The sequence below is a fragment of the Astatotilapia calliptera genome, chromosome 12, assembly GCF_964374335.1.
Source record: "Astatotilapia calliptera chromosome 12, fAstCal68.1, whole genome shotgun sequence".
Classification (NCBI taxonomy): domain Eukaryota; kingdom Metazoa; phylum Chordata; class Actinopteri; order Cichliformes; family Cichlidae; genus Astatotilapia; species Astatotilapia calliptera.
Window position 1 is genome coordinate 12,348,705 of NC_137433.1, and position 19,943 is coordinate 12,368,647.

At 42.4% G+C, this 19,943-nt stretch overlaps 2 protein-coding genes and 1 long non-coding RNA gene across 8 annotated transcripts in view; 2 read left to right on the plus strand and 1 right to left on the minus strand.

The window, feature by feature from the left end:
• The first annotated feature begins 4,837 nt into the window (after nucleotides 1-4,837).
• Nucleotides 4,838-11,717, plus strand: LOC145432281 (uncharacterized). Its single transcript, XR_013912564.1, has 3 exons — nucleotides 4,838-5,033; nucleotides 5,551-5,700; nucleotides 10,088-11,717. It is a non-coding gene; the product is annotated as an uncharacterized LOC145432281 (long non-coding RNA).
• On the minus strand, nucleotides 7,381-10,094 carry neflb (neurofilament light chain b). The gene is made up of 4 exons (XM_026188783.2): nucleotides 8,878-10,094; nucleotides 8,599-8,723; nucleotides 8,076-8,479; nucleotides 7,381-7,968 (listed from the first exon to the last, which is right to left on the minus strand). Exons 1-4 carry the CDS (start codon nucleotides 10,012-10,014, stop codon nucleotides 7,775-7,777), a joined length of 1,860 nt encoding a protein of 619 aa, XP_026044568.2. The 5' UTR covers nucleotides 10,015-10,094; the 3' UTR covers nucleotides 7,381-7,774.
• A 1,076-nt stretch (nucleotides 11,718-12,793) lies between the features above and the next one.
• Nucleotides 12,794-19,943, plus strand: part of cabin1 (calcineurin binding protein 1) — a 37,495-nt gene continuing 30,345 nt past the window's right edge. For 5 of the 6 annotated variants that reach the window (XM_080308911.1, XM_080308912.1, XM_080308913.1 and 2 more), the window contains exons 1-18: nucleotides 12,794-12,929; nucleotides 13,378-13,408; nucleotides 13,521-13,613; nucleotides 13,733-13,846; nucleotides 15,110-15,244; nucleotides 15,339-15,519; nucleotides 15,612-15,741; nucleotides 15,853-16,002; nucleotides 16,798-17,105; nucleotides 17,209-17,386; nucleotides 17,483-17,616; nucleotides 17,708-17,925; nucleotides 18,068-18,140; nucleotides 18,411-18,598; nucleotides 18,687-18,824; nucleotides 19,082-19,270; nucleotides 19,349-19,591; nucleotides 19,707-19,860. In XM_080308911.1, coding sequence (XP_080165037.1) covers nucleotides 12,877-12,929; nucleotides 13,378-13,408; nucleotides 13,521-13,613; nucleotides 13,733-13,846; nucleotides 15,110-15,244; nucleotides 15,339-15,519; nucleotides 15,612-15,741; nucleotides 15,853-16,002; nucleotides 16,798-17,105; nucleotides 17,209-17,386; nucleotides 17,483-17,616; nucleotides 17,708-17,925; nucleotides 18,068-18,140; nucleotides 18,411-18,598; nucleotides 18,687-18,824; nucleotides 19,082-19,270; nucleotides 19,349-19,591; nucleotides 19,707-19,860 — 2,710 coding nt within the window. In that variant the 5' untranslated portion in view covers nucleotides 12,794-12,876. The remainder of the gene's footprint in view (nucleotides 12,930-13,377; nucleotides 13,409-13,520; nucleotides 13,614-13,732; nucleotides 13,847-15,109; nucleotides 15,245-15,338; nucleotides 15,520-15,611; nucleotides 15,742-15,852; nucleotides 16,003-16,797; nucleotides 17,106-17,208; nucleotides 17,387-17,482; nucleotides 17,617-17,707; nucleotides 17,926-18,067; nucleotides 18,141-18,410; nucleotides 18,599-18,686; nucleotides 18,825-19,081; nucleotides 19,271-19,348; nucleotides 19,592-19,706; nucleotides 19,861-19,943) is intronic. The other variant, XM_080308916.1, reaches the window with a different exon arrangement.

Consider the following 19,943-nt stretch of genomic DNA (forward strand, 5'->3'; position numbering starts at 1 on the left):
ATAGGCGTGAACCATTCACTTGACGAGTTAACCCCCAACCCCCAGCGCAATACAACGCAGGGCAGTCCCACAATACACCGCAGGGACTTATTTCATCAAGGGGAGGTAGTTGTCCTAGGCAACCTTAGTCCCAGCAGCTATTTTGCTCTCGCCATCAGTCAATCGATAACTTTAACAGTTCCTCATAAATCCTCAAATGAGCTTCAAATTGAATTCGGGGAAATTAGAGAAGACTGAACTATCTCTCGCTTTGCTCCAGTGACTCCCGATAGTGTCGGTTTCAGGAGGCCACTGCCTCACAAGTTGACAATCTTACAGAGGAATAATTAATTGAAGACAGAGTTATAAATCACTGATGAGCAATAAATAAATGATAGCCAGGTTATTGTTTTTTAATTCAAAATGAGATTGAACTGCAGAGTCCCTGCTGCAGCTGGTGGTGCTCAGCACTGTGTGATACTGCAAATGTTGGTACCAGTATCGGTATACCAATACCGAGAATGATAGTTATACCTTAAAGGCAGCTTACATGAGGGAGATCACTGTGTCATGACTTATCATCCAATTACAAGTTCTTCACACATTTGAACAATTTTATTGATTACACTTTGCTTTTTATTTTCCACAACAATTAGCACAACAAAACACACCTTTCAAATGTTCATTTATTTTTGAAACTATGTTTTTTTGGAGACGTGGAATATAAATGAGCCTGTCTTTAAAGCACTTAGGGCCAAGTTCTGTTGTTTAAATGTGTTATAGGCTATAGACATTTTAATAGTATATTTAGCATATTTTTTCATTTTCAAAAAACAAATATTTATTTATCACAATCCTGTGGGCTGCATACTGACTTTGGGAAAGAAACAAAATATCGATCCTGTCATGCTAGTATCAATACCAATATCAGCGTTGGTATTGGTACTACTGATATTTGGATTGTTCGGCCCCTCTCTAGGTATGCTCTCATAGTCAAGACTATATCTGATTTAACTGTGGCCCATTCCATGCAAGCCACAAAATTAGGAGAAGCCTATGGAGGCAATGCCAGAAAACACAACTGCTGATTTGTCCATCAGTGAGATGAGACTTCACCCTTTCCCCTCCCTTTGCCTTCCCATCCCCTACCCACTGAAGTAATTTACAGCTGTTGGCTCTGAGATCTGGTAGCCCATTCAGCCTTTTGTTTGCCCGTCATATGTGTTTATTTTTCTGCTGCCACTGGTCAACCAAATGGTGCTGTCAGTAATGTTCAGCCGTGGTGCTTTTGTTGTACCAGGACAATTTCCATTATTCTGTCCCCCATCTATTGTGATGTGTCTCTTTTTTGAACACAGCTTGTAATGAATTATTACTAATGCAGAGCAGTCTGATTAGAAGCTGTTATTTAAAAAAGGGTGGTGGTGGTGTGGGGGACTATTAAACATATGGGAACTACAAAATAGCACTTTATAAGCCTATAGAGAAAACTGTAATTAATTAAAGCCGGAAAGCATTTCTGCTCTTAGTTGATAGGATTTTGAGTGACTGTGCATGTTTTCTTTCTGCTCTAAGTTTAACCAGTTTTACAGAGCTAAATGGTTTAAGTACACTGACTGAGGTCATCCAGAATACTGGGGACCAGGGATGTATTTTGTAACTGAATTTTCAAGGTTATGACTTGAGCCGTTACAGATGATTATTGTGACCTATTTCTGGCTGAGCCGTAGGTGCTCGCTGAGTTCATTGTAGGAGGGTGTTCGCATCTGCTCGTGCCCTTTTTGCCTCTGATTCTTCTTGTGCTTTGGGCAAAATCTCTCATATGAAATGTAAAGAGTTGCTTTTGGGAAGTTATAAAGAAAACACTCAAGCTTGCAAAAAGGAATGCAACAGTGCCATCACCTGACTGCTGTCTGCTATTGCAGTACTATAGATAAGCCTCATTCTTGAGTCACATTTATGGTCTGCCATGGTATTTTTTTAATATCTACTTCTGCTCTTCCTCCATAAGGAGAAATCATGAAATTTAGATGGGTGTCTGCGTGCACTGGTGTGTTAGTGTGTGTGTTTGAAAGAGAGAGAGCGCGAGAGACCGAGTTACAAGCTGACTGAACCCCAGAGTTCACCTGAAGTTTAATGCTCCATAAGCAATAGAAGGAGACAGGCTGTTCCTTACTAGAAACCCCTTTTGCCCTCATTGTCTCATTTAGATCAGGTCAGGCAGACGCCTGCGCTAGTCTTTGACTAGGTGCAGTATTTTGATAATAAAGCCTCCTTTTTCTGGAAATAAAACAGTTTATAATCCAGCCGTGTGCACATGTGCAAAGTAAATGGAAACAGGTTGCACAAGCAGCTCAGAGCCACAACAGCTGGGACATAAACACTGTTTGTTCTCAGCTTCCTACATGAAAGCAAAGAAGTTGTCCTGGTGATGAGGATGTGCTGCTGATATGGTAGATAAAAAAAAAATCAGAGCTAGCAGTAATGTTTTTGTCTTTATTGCGGGATACACTATCCGTTTACATTGCCTCGGGCTTTCTCAGTGTATCGTCGGACAGATGAATGTGCATCTAGTATGACAGACAGCTGAAATAATAATAAATAAGCTCTCAATCCAGCGTCCACCTTGTTATTTTCTGCTGCATTTGATGAGTTTTTTTCTGCAGGGAAAAGCTTGAACGCATATGCCCGTGTGTGTGCATTTTGTTTTGTTTTTTGCGGCATGCACAAAGATGAAGCACAATGGGCATCCATATGTATGAAGTGTTATAAAGCTTGACCTGAGTTGACTTTTCCTCAGCGTCGGGAATTACTAAACTCAGTGAATTCTGATTTTCTAGTATAATGTGAGGAAAGCACGGAGGCCTCAGAGACTTCTAAGTGGAAGGGATCTGAGCACAGAGTCGCACTGCCCCCTCTGAGGGAGGGCGGTTCAGTTCCTGAAACACAAGTCGACAAAAAAGGCTTAATGGATTTATAGGTCCACAGCCAGAACCACAAGATGCCAAAGGCAAATTGGGGTTGGGCATCCACCTGGCTGTCAGGCTGCAGATACAGGTAATTGCTCAGTCCAGCAGCTCTTTGAGGATAGGTCAATGCCCTGCCAGTGCATGACAACTCTACATCCTGGGGCACCGGCTCCTGTTGACTTTCTCTGTTGTTTCTTTTTCTGAGACATTTGTAGTTTTGAAAAAAAAAAAAAAGCTTCTGTTTCTCATGTTTGCTGCATGCTTTTGAAGCCTGCTGACGTGTCACTACATTTCCTGTGCAAAGATCCTAATTAGATAAACAGTGTTATTTCCACAGGACGATAAATGTAGCCCTCACATGACTTAAGGAAATATACAGTGTCAATATATGTGATCACACCCTCCACTTTCACAGGTATAGTCCAAGCAAGCTTCAGCACATTTGTATCCACATGCCTAACATCTCATTTTCAGGTTGTGATGCAAGAGAAGGGATGCACCCTGAGGCTTTCCCATTTGTCTCCATCTGACTCACTGAAGCATTCTTTGTAGCACTGAAAGTGGGTGCATGAGGCCATCTGAAAATTGAAGCTAAGCTGTATGTACACATGAGAATCTATTTATAGAACTGGAGTTTGCAACCTCTTTAAATGAAATGGTCTCTGCCTGCTGCCTTCCAGGCCAGCGTGAGGGCTCTTTTGACACAGGCTTTTTAATTAGACCATTCTCTCAGATCAGCAGAGGGAGCTGCAACTCTTATCCAGATTTCCGTGTTTAACATCCATCCAAAAAAAAGAGAAAAAGACAGACTGCAGTGCCACCACAATCACTGTCTGGACCAGAGCCTGGGAGCACATGCCCGCCCACCCACAATTTAAAACCCATAATCTGGACGACAAGTGCTGCTTTCAAGGTGAAAACACCATCTTTCCAAAGACATGGAAAGCATTCATTCCTGCAGTGTTTTTTAAAAAAAAAAAGAGTTCATGCTCATGTTTTCTTATGCATGTACACCAGAGTGTATCAAAGTGCAGCTTTTTGTTTTAACAAAACAACTTAATTAATATTCCATAAAAGACCACAAAAGATTAGTAATGCTGGGATTCTGCTTTGTAGATTAGTGCTGTGCCAGACTGCACATTTTGGTCGTATCAGTCACCCTAGTATTGAGCCGATACCAATATCGGCATTGATATTGAAATTATCGATACTTTCATGATATTTGTAACAATCTACAAACCACTATTACTCCTGAGATTTTTACCCTTTGGAAATTATAATGATAGTGATCATAACAGAAGGTCTATATTCAATTTTTAATGTTGACTATGTCAAATGATCCAGGGTGTTTACACGGGAGCAGTGTTGGTCAAGTTACTTGAAAAAAGTAATCAGTAACTAATTACTGATTACTCCCCCAAAAAAGTAATCCCGTTACTTTACTGATTACTTATTTTCAAAAGTAATTAATTACTTAGTTACTTAGTTACTTAGTTACTTTTTAAAAACACGATTTACAACCTGAAGAGGTGATAAAGTGATAGATCTTTCAGCCCAATTCTACTTTTTCTACATAATCCATCATACAAAATGTAATCAAATGGAAAAGTCTCTTTTTAAAACTTGTTTTATCAGTTTTAATCTTTTAACTTTATGCATCAAGCAAAACATTTAATTATATGCAACATTCTCTGACTTGAATAAATTAGTTTAACATTTAAACCTATTTTCTACACATTCCAGCACTTAAAATAAAATATTTTTTGTGTTTTCACTCACTCTTTCAAACAGATGCAAGTAAAACACAGCAGAAAATAAATAAAGTCAAAGACTCAGCGGTCCTTTTGCTCTATTTTCACCTGTAAAGCAGGAGCAGGGTAGGCGGAAGGTTACCCTGGTGCAGGTGTGCTGCGGTCAGTTGAAGAATCCGCGCGAGTTTCTCTGTGAGTTTCCCATCACGTCGTAGCTACTCTGTGCTTGCTCGGAAGTTTAGGGGTTTTTTTCGCTGTAAAAAGAAGTTTTCTTCCCACGCACGATGGACGCTAATGTTTTTGTCACTTTTTATGGAATCAAACTCAAAGTAAGGTCAGTACTTCCACACTTTAAACGCTGCACGCTCATACTCTCTCCCGCACTCGATATATTATCCATTGTTGATCTGCACACAGCTGCTGTCACCAACGTCACACTTGCTTACGTCACTGTCATGAGACATTCTCGCAAAAAAAATCACGGTTTTAGTAACGCAGTAACGCAGCGTTCCTACGGGAAAGTAACGGTAATCTAATTACCGATTTTGCAATAGTAATCCCTTACTTTACTCGTTACTTGAAAAAAGTAATCAGATTACAGTAACGCGTTACAAGTAACGCGTTACTGCCCATCTCTGCACGGGAGTGGATGTATATCTATTGACTAGTAATTTCTTTCTAAATCTGACACAAAGTTGAATCAGTTAATTTCATCTACATCATAAAACAAGAGTTTACACTTACTGTACAATCCTGACACTTTTTTTAGCTTGGTTTTTGTCAATATCTCCTGCTGCACCTCCAGCTCTTTGTTTTCTCTCTCTCTCTCTCTCTCTTTTTTTTCATCAAAGGGATGTAACTCTTGGAGGTCTCCGGTGGGCCCCGGTGATAGGCCTCCCTGCCTCTAACATAGTGTTATGCCCAGAAGAGGAAGAGGGCCATAAGATTTATACACCAGTCCGTTCACAGCCCAAATGTGACAGATGAAACACGAGCTGAAAGTCAGTATCTGAGAGATGAAATGTGATAAAAAATAATACAGCCTTGCTTTGATATGCTGCATTTACAGGGGATCTGTGCCCCACTGTGCCCTGAGCTGCTTCACACAAGCTGTAGGCACATACATGCACAAAACCTTGCGAGGCTCCCTAGCTGTATGGAAGGCAAGTGGGAGAATACATCCTACTGGTGGTTTACTATTTCTGCTCCGAGGAGCCTTATACCCTTTTCAGCATTCTATGTGCAGCGTGGTTTGTGTGTTATAATCCACCCAGTGGTATGTAATTAGTGGTCTTTTAATCCAGTAAAAAAAACATTTGCTGTATTGCTCTGTCTGAGTGGTGAAAGGTGTGTGTAACACAAAGCCAAATTCACTCTAAAGTGGAATTTCTAATAATTAAACGGAGTGCTCCTCTGGACCGACTCTACTGTGGCAACCAAGAGCAACATAACGAGGAGGATGGCGGTGTGTGTAGCAACGAGTGAGGTAAATTGAGGACATGGGGGATGGCGAGAGAGTGGCAAAAGATACTGCACAGTGTTTAGGGCATTGCCTTTATACATGCGACACTGAGTAGGAAATCTGCTGAATGAATTAAAAGGGCCATTATGTGCTTAAAATTATATGATGCAGCACTTCTAACCACTTGTGTGTCCCATTTGTGTGTGTGTGTGTGTGTTTGGGGTTTACTTAAGTGATAAGAACTGCATCTCTGCAAATGCCTAAAGGAAGCCCTGAAATCCTCCACCTATTTGCTGGATAAAGACAGTCTGTCCTCTGTCAAGGTTTTAGTGCAGCAAGCTATTCCAATGCCCCCACCCCCCGAGTCCACCCTCAATCTGTCTGTCTTTCTCCCTAATGAAATAATGAAATTGCTCTCTCTTTTTCCTCCACTCCTCGCTGTTCTGCATGAGCTGACACTTTGCCAGATTCTTTGGTGCAGCAGACTAGCTGAGTCATAAAGGTTTCAGGGCGCCCTGATTTATGGACAGTGATGTGGATGAGGGTGAGGCAGCAGGGAAAAAAACACCGGTGTCAGCTCGCTGATCAAACACAGACGGGACAGCGGACGACCTGCTGACTTAAAAAGCCTAAAACGCCAGCTTAACACAATTCGTTAACACCAGCCTTTGGTTTCACAAGTTACTGGAAATCTAAGGAGACTTTATTGGCTTTGTCATGTTGAAAAGCTAAAAGATTAATGCTTGCCCGATACACTGAAAATTTATTGTGTCGTGTGTTGTTTTTCATGCATTTTAATTGTGGACTGGTGTGTGTTTTTTTTCTTTTTTTTTTGCTGAATAAGACCTAAGATGATCCAGACTTGCTGACCGTGCTGGTTTGCTGCAGCCCTCCTCCTCTCAGTCAGTTGTGAGCTGATTTATCGTGGTGAACAGAAGCAAGGCCCTCTGGCTGCCATTTCTGTACTTTTCCATTAACCTCCATTAACATTCTAGTGCAATAGTAGCATTTTGCTTTAAGACTCTGAATGAAAGAAAAAGAAGCTCAGGGGCTAATTAGGAAGGAAAAATTTCCATCCTGACATGTGCAAGTGAGTCACAGGACTTGGACACTGAATATGATTTTCTTTTTATGCGTTTTATTTATGCTAAATGTGACTCGATTTAACACACCATTGCAAATTATTTTTGTATGGAAAAATGAAAATCCAGGAGATAGCTTCTGGTTAAGAAGGCTTCAAGGCTTTATTGGAGTTTAATGCAGCACACGATGGACTTGAAGGCTATTGCACATACAAGGCAGTTACATAAGCATATTTTGGTTAAGGTAAAGCACCAGCAAACATTTCTCCACCAAGCAGAATTCCTACTCCTGACACATCCTGTCTTTGTAAATACATTTTTTTTTTAATCTTTTGCAGAGTGTACCTGTGCATACATGCTTTCAGGTACAAGCTTTCACTCGTGTCGACCACACAGAGGTGAAGGTCACCAGCACTTTTTTAAGATATTTTCATTTGGTTTGAATGAGACATCAGAGCAAATAGGAGCACCAGAGGATTTGGAACATCCTTTTAGCTACAGGCTAGCACTTTGTTTTTAAAATGAGTAAAGTTAGACTTTTTTATCTGTTGTTTTCCTATTTTTCTCTTCAGCCTCTGCTTCCTCTTCTTTTACAGTTTCTTCCTCCTTCTCACCCTCTTCATCGCCCTCTGTTTCTTTCTGTTCGGCATCTTCCTCATCTTCAGGCTGGCCGTCCTCTCCTCCTTCCTCCTCATCTTCTTTTTCTCCATCCTCTGCTTCAGCCTCTTCACAATGAAAATGAGGTGAAGAAAGATAAAAGGTCACATTAGTTTCCCACTACATACACACAGGGACACGCACAGGGGCATACATGGAAATTTACCACACTAACCTTCTGCATCTGCCTCTTCCTCCTTCTCTCCCTCTTCTTCTTCTCCTTCCTTCTCTGCTGTCTCCTCCTCCTCTTCTTCCCCCCCTTCCTCCTGCTCTGCCTCTTCTTCCTCCTTTTCTTCTTCTTCAGCTTTCTCTTCCTCTTCCACCTGCTCTTCTTCCTCCTCTTCGGGAGGGCTAGCCTCTGCCTGCTGTGCTTGGCTTGCAGATATTGTCTCCTCTGTGGGCAGCGATGTAGTATACAGGCGGGAGCTCAGCAGGTATGGAGCTGCAGAGCTCAGCTGAGAATGCATGGAGATCTGCGTTCTTCCATAGGACGGAGCAGAAAACATGGCTTGGGAGTACCCAGTGACAGAAATCGGTCCTGCCACATTCAAACGATTCTCTTCTCCCTCAAGAAGCTTCCTGATAGGATAAAGCACACATTACAAGAAGATGAAATGCCTAATTACCCATTTTATTGTGTATTCCACAATTACCATCCAGTATATAAGACAGTGGGACACTATGTATAAGACACTTACCTGTATGCAGCAATTTCGATATCCAGTGCCATCTTCACATTCAGAAGGTCCTGGTAATCTTTCAAGTAGCGAGCCATGTCATTTTTGTTTGCCCTCAGCTCTTCTTCCAGTTCACATATTGTATCCTGTACAAAGAGAAATGTTATATGTACATAAGTTAAATATCTGCTCTGTGACTCCTCTGAGTAACAGAAAATAACAAAGGATCACTTCTTCTTCTTTTTTTTATCACAGGAAAGAGACAGAGGTCACTGCACTTCCTTTGTTTCTGTGCCTCACCTGCAGTGCAGCAATCTCACCACTCTGTTTCTCCTCCACTTCCTGTAGTTGGTTTTCCAGAGCTTGGTTCATCTCGCGGCAGGCATCAATCTCCAGCATTTTGGCTTTAAGCAACCGGCGGTACTCTCCAACTTCATCTTTGGCACTGCGTGCAGTCTCCGTGGTGCGAGTGGCGCCCACTGTCATGACATTCATCTTGTTGCAGAACCATTCTTCGGCTGACTGCAGGTTGCGCTGTGCCAGCTTCTCGTACTGCACTCGGATGTCACGGAGGGCAGCAGACAGGTCCGGTTTGGCAACCTCCATCTCCACTGACACCTCTGCGCTGTACTGGATTTGGGCCTGCAGCTCCGCAATCTCACTCTCACAGAGACGCTTCAGGAAGGTCAGCTCCTCCAGCAGGGTCTCGACTCGTTTCTCAAGCTCGGCCTGGCCCAGTGTGGCTTCATCTGCTCCCTTCCTGGCATCCATGAGCCTGCCCTCGGCCTCCTCTCTGCCAAGCACTTCCTCCTCATACTGTTTCTGCAGGTTCCTCAGCACATCCTCCATCTGATCCCTGTGGTCCTGGGCTGCTTGCTTCTCATGGCGGGCCTCTTCCACAGCTACACGGAGCTGGCGGATCTCATGCTCATACAGGGCCCGAATGTTGGATGGCTCCGTCTGCCTTTGCCTAAGCAGCAGGAGCTCAGTCTCCAGCAACTTGTTCTGCTGCTCAAGTTCATGGACCCTCTCAATAAAGCTTGCAAAGCGGTCATTCAGGTCTTGCAGCTGAGCCTTCTCCTGGGTCCTTACTGCTTTGAACTCAGAGCTGACTTGGGCTGCTTGGTCAAGGCGTAGCTCAGGAGCAGGTGCAAGCACAGGAGCAGAAAGAATGGTGGAGTAGCTGGAAGTAGCTCGGGCGTATGCAGGATAACTTCTGCGTGAAGATGCATAGGAAGTTACTGGGGCAGAGTGGGTGGAGTAGACAGACCTAGCTGCTCCCCCTCCACCAGTCCCATATCCTCCGCTGCGCACAACTCCCCTCTTCTTGTAAGCAGAAGAAAAGTAAGGGTCAAAGCCTGCGGAAGCCATGACTAGTGAGACGGGCTGCTCTGTGTCTGTGAATGTTGCCGGGCCGACTGCACAGTGAATCTGCATCACTCTGACTTTTATAGGGCCAGTAATGACTGTGACGTAAGCTTTTTTTTTTCTTTTTTTTTTTTTGTTGCAGGCATGCTGACAGAAAGAATTGATAATAGTGCCAGCCAGCCGGTCTCAGCCAAGGAAGAGATGGGGTGGGTGAGGATGAGTGTAGGGATGGAGAAGGCGGGGGAGAAGCAACGAAAGAGCAACAAGGGACTGCAACACACAGGGTCAGTGAGGACAAAGATGATATACTGTTACACCTAGAAGCTGCAGTTTTCTTGCAGTTCGTCATCAGAAACCCTGACAAAGACCTCATCTCTCTATCACATATCTGTGCAAACTACAGAAGAAAGGGGAAACCATCTTTTAGCCACTGCTTTGCATAATTTTATACAATTTGTCAGCAGTGTCTGAAAAGGTATCAGTGAAATTTCTATTATGATCCAACTATCACAGCAAACGTTTGCTAAGGTAATCAGCTCAGCATCTTGGGGTGCTGAAAAAAGGGTGAAACCCCCACACACTGGATCTTCTCATGATTATAGATAAAAGTTTGCCCTCTAGTGGTTGATTGTTTCCCATGCATGTCACAATGTTGATCACAATGTTCAATTTCCAGAACTTCATTTAGACCCTGATCCACGCCTTTAAAAAAAACCCCGAGTCACTCGAATGGTTCTTAGTACGTGAGGAAAGTTCCCATGATGGAAACAGGGTTATAAATATTTAAGCACTAATGTATAACAAACGTTCACGTTTACACCTTGTTATCTCCTGATTTAGGCTGCCGGGGGATTCCCATGATGCATTGAGTTTTTCCTTTCCAGTCACCTTTCTCACTCACTATGTGTTAATAGACCTCTCTGCATTGAATCATATTTGTTATTAACCTCTGTCTCTCTTCCAGAGCATGTCTTTTATCCTGTCTTCCTTCTCTCACCCCAACCGGTCGCAGCAGATGGCCGCCCCTCCCTGAGCCTGGTTCTGCCGGAGGTTTCTTCCTGTTAAAAGGGAGTTTTTCCTTCCCACTGTCGCCAAAGTGCTTGCTCATAGGGGGTCATATGATTGTTGGGTTTTTCTCTGTATCTATGAAGCGCCTTGAGGCGACTTTTGTTGTGATTTGGCGCTATATAAATAAAATTGAATTGAATTGATTTAGCCAATATGAACTGTATATTTGGTGAATAAATATATATATTATAAATTAATTCAATAATACTCATCGACTGTATGTGGTTGGTGTTACATTCAAAATGAAGCGATATTTTTCATAAAACAACATGTCTCAGTTTCAACATTTTATATGTTATGCACACGTGCTGCTTATGCTGCAACATCCACGCTTTCCAGGAAACGGTTGCATTTTTATCTTGTAAATATGGGGAATTGGATTCTCAAGAACATATGCACGTCCATCCATGGGCAGTCAGCTTTATAGTGCACAGGCCGAACTACAGAACCGGTCTAAAGACGTACTTGGAAAAAAATATGAGATGGCTATGTATTTTACTACAAACTTTGCGTGTATTTCTGTTAGTTTTGCAGTTTACATACAGTTTTGGAGTGTCGCAAATCAAGAAAAAATATTTAATTAATAAATGTTGCCATTATTAATGCATAATTGATAAGTTATGAATGGTGCAGGAGAAACACAACATTTTGCTTAGACATTTTTTTGTCTGATTGTACACAGTTGTTTGAAGATTTAATAGCTTGGACTTTGATGAGAACAAGTAAATGTACAAACAAACAGGTACAAGGCTACTGGTTTTCTGCTCAAAGTATTTGTTGCAATAGGATGTTCCCAAATCCCTCGGTGTTATCTTTACCAAATCTGTGCACTTGCTTACCTATCTAACTGTGGACCATGACACTAGTACACACTAACGAATGGACCTCTGCGCAGACTTGAGATACTACTGTTAGCCTAGCTTCTGATGAAGTTATTTTAACTTTGGTCAAGAGGGGATAAGCATATCTCTGCATATTAAAAGTTCATATTCGTTTTTAGGAAGCTGGCACAGGTATTGTAACGAGCCACTCATGCACATCGTGCTGTTTAAATAGCCTGCTGCCCCAGTGAGGCTTTAAGACCGCAGAGGGGCTTTTTAATGGGCTACTTGCTGAGAAAACCGGTCTATTCAATTAGTATGATTGATGATCAATGATAGTATAATTACCAGCAACAGGATAATTTCTTCCCATTTTAATTAACCACTAAAATATACGCACGACACTATTATAAAGATATAATGTTATTTCGCGGAGCATCCACATTTGGAAAATAAAGATATAACCAATAACAAGTGCGCATCCCTCTGACCGACCTGATTTTGCCCCAAACTTTAATTTGCAATTTTATATATAGAGGTTCCTGATTGGTCACCGATGTAGTTTAAAATAACACTATGCAAGAGTACGCATTTGGCAGGTTGGGTTTCTGTTGCACAGATTAGGATAATATACAATATTCTTTTCAATTCCAACAATTGGGCCACCTTAGTGTATTCCTTGGGTAAGGTGTAGCTATGTAATAAATGCTCTTTCAGTCGGCGTGCTCTTTTCCTTGTCGGAACTCAGGATATCCGACACTTCAAATGCCTTGTCGCGCTGCCCCTCCGGCAGGCGAACGGCGATGTAGTAATAAAGCGAACCCAGACGGTGTCACCCAATATCATACAGTATCGTTGGTCATAAGAGTACGCCCACTGGGTATTGACCAATCAGTGACCACGTTACTGATTGGCGGGTGGCAAATGTCATCCAGTGACGCAAACATTCTCAGGGTCTCATCCGTATTTGACAACAACAAAGGATGATGTATAGGTTAAGTTTCTAAATTGCTTCGTAGCCGCGGAGTTTTCAGGGTTTGTTATGTTGCTCGAGTACCTGAAACTTTACAGGTGCAGTTTAATTGAGAATGAATGGTAAGTCGCTGAGCTCTGGAAGTGACGGTCGTCCGGCGGACCACAAGCTACAGTTAGCTCACAAACGTCTCTGCTAATTTCGGCTAGCTGGAGAAACTGTGAGCTACGTTTAGCATCTACTCTCCAGAGTTCTGTATATTTGCTAAGAGCGAAATATCGTTTACAGAGAGCTAAGTTAACCAGATTTGGTTTTGAATGGCGTGTCGGTAATGTGAGCTAGTCGGTCCCAAGTGGTCGTAATCTCCTCTTTAAAGAGCAAATACGTGGCGTGATAGAAACGCCGGCTCGCATTGCTTTTCTGTGTTGTAGGTTGTGTACGCCCAAAGCTCTCACATACACTCAAATGAATAGATAACAGTAAATGGAAAAGACACAGAGGACATACTAAATGGCTTTGCAGTGTATTTTTTGTTTTTCTTGCATTCAACGAAATCTGCGAACCGTGAAGGCAGAAGAGCTGCTTTTCAAATATTAAAATGGTAAGACCTTGAATCACAGCGTCAGCTACATCCTCACTGTAACTGCGCACACTCCCTTGCCTAAGACAGATTACTGCATGGTAAAGCGTTTTCTCTCTGCCCTTTTACACAGATTCGCATAGCAGCACTAAATGCTGCTTCGGCAGCTGCAGACGAGTCTCAAGATCCCCTGAGAAACAGCAAGAGTCAGACAAAAGAGGCTCAAGTAGGCTACATACTATATGCTGATGAATAAGCAATATTAGTTCTATCTGCTGATGCAGTCGTTCATCTCTGTACATCCCATTAAGTCAGTTGTATTCCCCCGTTTGTTTCTGTCAATAGGAAGCAGAGGCATTCGCTTTATATCACAAAGCTTTGGATCTGCAGAAACATGATAAATTTGAGGAGTCCGCCAAGGCCTACCATGAGCTTCTCAAAACTCCACTGCTCAAAGAGGTAAACACACCAACACAAACTAATAATATGGTTGCACAGAACAGCCCATCTATCCATTCTTTTACACTTTTCAGGGTTGTGGGGGTGGGTGGGCTATCCCGGCTATCCCAGGGCGAGAGTCAGGGTAAACCCTGAACAGGTCAGCAATCTATCGCAGGGCTAACACATTGAGACGGTCTCTGGCAGGAAGCCGGAGTACCTGGAGAGAACCCACAAAAACATGGGGAGAACATGCAAACGCAACACAGCTTTCCCCCAATCAGATGGTGGATTCGTAATTAGGACGTAGTAGCTGTGAGGCAACAGTGCTAACAACTGTGGCGCTCCTTAAATTAAAGCTGTTCTAAAATTAGCGCATTACCTATAGAGGTCATTTATTTTTTTCTATAATTCCACCATCCAGTCAACAGTGCGCCGGTATTCTCATCACTGACAGCCATCTCACCCAAGATCCTTGTCTGTTTCCATTCTGTCAGTCTCCATGACTGATTGAATGTGGTGAAACCGGCATCAGTGGATGTGTGCACGCACAGAAGTCCATCGCTTGGTCAAGGATGACCACGGGAGACATAAAGAATGAAGCAGACGCTGCCTCACTTGCTCCGTTGGCTCTCTACGCTGTGATGTTTCTCTTTAAAGAGCTGGAGAAAATCAATTTATCAGCAGCGCAGACCTTAACAACAGCTTTTATAAAGGCAGCGAAGGAGACCCCGAACCTACCCAGGATGCTGTTATCAAAATGTTGGAAAAGAAAAACTTAAAAATGAACTATTAAGAGGCTATAATTTGCATGGCTGCAGATGATATGGAGGAGTTGATAATTGACAGGAAAGTGCCAAAATTCCAGGAGCTGAATGAAAGGGCTCAAGCTCTGAAACTCATCCTAAGCACCCTACCTGATGAGCTCATCCTGCATCCCATGTTTGTGAATTGCAATGAGACCAGTGCAGTGCATTTAGCATTCAAACTGAAACGCCACACGTAGCCAGCTTGGAGGCTCATTTGATCATGAGGACTAAAGTGGTGATCTGTGATATTTAAAGTTTCACACATTGTTGCAGATTTTCTTCCATTTGTGTTTCTCAGGACATACATTTTCATACTTTGTGTCATTATGAACATATCATGTTAACCATTTTCTGTGTAGAATTCAGTTTCACTGCGTAAATAAAATTGGCCATGTTGACATTATTTACCTTGCTTGATCTTATCAAGACCCCATGGGTTTGGTGTTGAATCTAATGTATCCTCTTAATATTTCAGGCCATGCCCTCTGATGATCAGAGAGTGGGCCTCAAGCACCCCGGATTGATGCTGAAATATTCAACTTTTAAAAATCTGGCTAGTATGGCTGCGTTACGGGATGACCTGGAGACCGCTATGGAGTTTTACTTAGAGGTAATGTGTCACTTTAACTTGATTAAATTCAATGACCGAATGAATAACGCTGGCAGGTGTTCTTACTATAAATTCTGCTCTGCTCTGTTCTCAGGCTGTCATGTTGGATTCCACTGATGTGAACATGTGGTACAAAATTGGTCAGGTGGCTGTGCGACTGGTGCGCATTCCTCTGGCTCGTCATGCATTCCAGGAAGGATTGCACTGTAACCCTGACCACTGGCCCTGCCTGGACAACCTCATAACTATACTCTATACACTCAGTGACTACAGCTGTATGTAACATGTCATCATAAGCTTTTCACGGTCAGGTTAAGAGCTCATGTATGGGGGGGAAAGTAGCTAACATTTCTCTATGTATTTCCAGGCTGTTTGTACTTCATTTCCAAAGCCCTAGAGAAGGACCATTGTTACACCAAAGGTCTGGTGTTGAAGGAAAAAATATTTGAGGAACAACCTTGTCTGAAGAGGGATACGATGCAGATGTTCATGAAATGGTAAAGGCAACTTTCTTTTAAGTTCTTAATCTGTTTACGAGTTGCACCATACTTTTCCATGACTGACAAACTTGTCTCCGTCTTTTTTTTTTTTTTTTAAACTTTTCTCAGTGATATTTCTATTCACTATGTGGAAGTAGAAGAAGAGGAACGCAAATCCATTATGGAAGAGGCACTAGAGATAAGGAGGCGCAGGCAGGCTCTCTCTCTTTCTGAACCAAAACCTGACCTTGTACTCATTCAGCCCATCCACAGCTTCTCGTGAGTGCTCTGCTGTTGTTGCTGTCTGCGTCATTTCATCACACAGTCAGCATTTAACCATAGATTATTTGTTTTAATGAGAACAGATTATTGTTAATTATTACAATGCTATGGTTTACATCAGCAGAAAATGCAGAATCTGTTAGATTTGTATTGTTTATTGTCATTTATGCTTAGAAAAATTAGTCATATATGCTTAGAAGTATATAATCATTTGTAGATTGAAAGAATGTCTCATCCTAGGAGGTCTGTAACAACTCTGTGTAGCATGAAGAGGGGGGTGCGTTCACTCCTCTACAGAGTGTTCTGGCATAGATCACACACCTCCTAGGAGAGGTCATATCTTCTCTTGGTGATATATGGTATAGCAAACACACGTATATCTGTTTGAGTGTAAGAGCCTTTTGTTTAGATGGACCGCTAGACTCCTGGCACCAGCTTTGGGGAGTCGCATCTTGACCCCACACACGCACACACACATACTTATGCAATGCACAGGCAAGGTACTCTTTGTGTGTATGTAGACGTCTTATGTTAATGAACCTATGTATATTCATGTGAGCTCAATAAAAGAACAATGTTATGGGGGAGCGGACGAGAGCGACTGGGGTCAAGCGAAGGAACGGCGCTTGTTGTGGTTCTCTCCCTCATGCATGAGTAACACAAAGAATTTTGCCTACTTGTGTCTTGCTTTTGCTGTGTAGTAAATTGTCCTTAACGTTCCAGCGAATAGGTTTATGCTACAAACCTATCACCGGACCAAATTTTTTGCTATATCTTCTGTATTTATTGCAGATGGAAACATCTGGGTGAAAGTCTCCTTGCAATGTACAGACATCAGACCACGTGTGAGCTACCACGCCCAAGTCTTGGCCGCAGAATTGACTTGTCAGAGTACCGTGACCCAAACGTCCTCCAGAACATCCCCCAGCCAAGCAGCCCTGTCAGTATGGGCCAGACCACAGTGCTAAGCAGCAGCCCCAGTTCATCCCTGCCTCCAGTGGTCTTCACTGAGCCAGCAGTGATGGCTCAATCTGGCAATCAACCTCAAATTGCCACCAGTCAGTCCACTGTAGAGGTCAACACCTTTGTTCCACCTGTTGGTCAGTGCTGTTTGTCTTGCCTCTCAATGTGATTATTTGTATCAATTAAAAGTATTATTGTTGTTGTTATTGTAGCCATTTAAATGTTCTCAAATCTTCACAGCTACAGCAATGGAAGTGTCGCTCACAGATAAGGTGAAGAAAGCGCCGAAACGGAAACGCGTGGTAGAAGATAGCGGGGAAACGGCAAAGCGGCGCTCTGCACGTGTTCGAAACACTAAATGCAAGAAGGAGGAGAAGATTGATTTTCAGGAACTGCTTTTTAAATACCTACCTTCTAGGTAGCCGCTCTTTACTGAACCTTATGTAGAATGCGTAAATCTTACAGGTCTATTATAGTTTTGTTGATGTAAAAGTATTTTTCTGGTTTCTCTTAGGCTAAAGAAATTTGATCCTGATAATGACGATGAGAGCCTCAGTAATCTCGAGACACAGTGTGATGGCAAGGATGACATACAGCCTCTGCATGGGAGTTGCTTACCTGTGGACTCAGTTGAATACATGAAGTCTGGTATGTGGTGCATCCTAAATGTGTATTCACAATATCATATCTCATTTTGGTGTTTCCATCATATTAACACACTGTCCACTCCTTCCTCCAGAACAACAAGATGTCCACAACTTCCTACTTGACAATATGGCCAATGGTGGTATACTGGACCTGATGATGCGCTATCTGAAAGCAGTGGGTCAGAAATTCATGGAGGAGTGGCCCCGGGGCTTGACTGCTGTGGTCTTGGAGGTCTATCAGACCTGGAGGAAGCACAGTAACGGTCTTCCTAATCCTCTCCTTCGGGACTGCAGCAACCAACATATCCGGGTAAATGAAAGTTGGTTAATTTTATGGTTGCTTGAATGTCTTTTATCATCATGCTTATGGCTTAACATTAATTTACTTTAAGCCCTTTAAGGCTTTTCTCTAAGGATCTAGTTTTGTTTTTTTGTTTTTTTAACGTATGCAGGGGATGTTGACAATGAGCTTGGCCTGTATGGAACTGCAGTTGGAGCAATGGTTACACAGCAAAGGGAAGGCTGGTAAGTCTGAGTGAGCTTCATAATTTTTCTCATAGCCTAGTAGATTTTGAAAAGATCAATTTGGACAAATAACACTACTGAGCAAAGCATTCAAGAGCCTGAATGTGAGAAATGTGTTGCCATTTATCTAGCATTTTAAATTTGGCTTAATGATCTAAAAGGTGTTGGAGTCACTGTTGAAGTTGAACATGATGATATGTAGTATTTGTTTTACAATGGAAATTCATTGTTTATTTTTGGCTTGCATTCATATTTTAATTCCTTATCCAGTTACTCCTAGAAGAAGCAGCTGTGGCTCTGGAAACAATACCACTGACTCAGAATTTCCTGGGCAGCACTTCCAGGGTGATTTATTACTTCTCGCTCTTGGTGCATCTCAAAGAGATCTGTTTGAGGATGACTGGCTGGATGTCATGGTGCGAGTATACTGGCTAAAGGCACGATTCCTGGCCCTGCAGGTAAAGTTTATATGTCTATTTATATTTTACTTGATTATTATTGAGTTATTTTTTTCACTCAGTAACAGTGCATTTCTTGTTTTGACAGGGGGACATGGAATTGGCTCTGGAGAGCTATGATGTCTGTGTAGGCCTTTTGCAGAGCAAATCAAAGAGCCCAGATGGGAAACAGTACACAATCAACCTGCCTAACCTTCGTGTAGATGCAGCAATCTCTGTAGAGGAGGTTTGTGTGCTGGCCAGTATATATATTTTCTCTTTTATTAATATATTTCCCATTTCTCTCTTATGGGGTTTATCAGAATCAAAATACTTAATTATGTAATATATAAATGTATGTATATATGGCGTATGTAAAAGAGAGAGGGGAATTTTTAAGCATTCATTTCTTTCATAGCAATTTAAGCTTGAAAATATCGAAGTGCTTATTTTGTAGATGTTTTGACTGTGTTTTTGGTGGGTTTTCTCTGTTCCCACACACAGATTGACAAAAGGCTAAAGTGTCTGGAGCGCTGTCAATCTTTGGAAGAGATCCAGCGCCTCTTTGAGTCATCGGACTTCGACTCAGTGGTGCGTCTGCTGCAGCCCACCCTTAATTATGGGAGCAGGAGCAAACCTCTGGAGTTTGTGAGCTCAACACCTGAGCGTCCCGCACAGTTGACGTTACTACAGGTTAGACAAACTACAGTGATATCAGTGGAATCGCTAAACGATTTGAAATGCGTAATTATTTCTAACCCTGTGTCCTAGAACTCACTATTGAAGCTGCAGGACTACCAGCAGTGTTTGGAGTGCAGCGAGCTGGCCTTGAATGAAGCCCTCCAGCAGCTCAACTCTGCTCCAAGCAGCTCTCCACCTAGCAAGGAGGAGTGGGTTAGCACCATTGTGAAGTTGCTAGATGGCATCGAGGTCTGCTTCAATAAAGAGGCGGAGCTTCTGAGCAATGTCCCCCACTTCTCTAGTATGGCTCGACTGGCAAACAACCTAATCCAGGTTCAAAGAGAGTTTCTGTTCGCCTTAAGTAATGCTTTAATTCACGCAACATTAAGGTACCGATACACTTAATTTTTAGATTGCTAATTTATTGTGCTGTCGGTTTGCGTTTCAGCTGATTGATCTTAGCATGACCATTTCTGATGATCCCAAGGAGCCATTTTTCTTCTCAGTCCTGCCTTGGATTATCCTGTATCGCATTATCAAGCACGAAGAGGCTGCCTTTGACTGTATGCTTCGACAGCATATGTCTGTAGGGGATGATGAAGGTTTGTTGATATCTTGCTTTTATGCTTTTTAGTTTTCCTTCAGTGTACTGTATATGCCATGTCAGTTGTTACACTGAGTGACA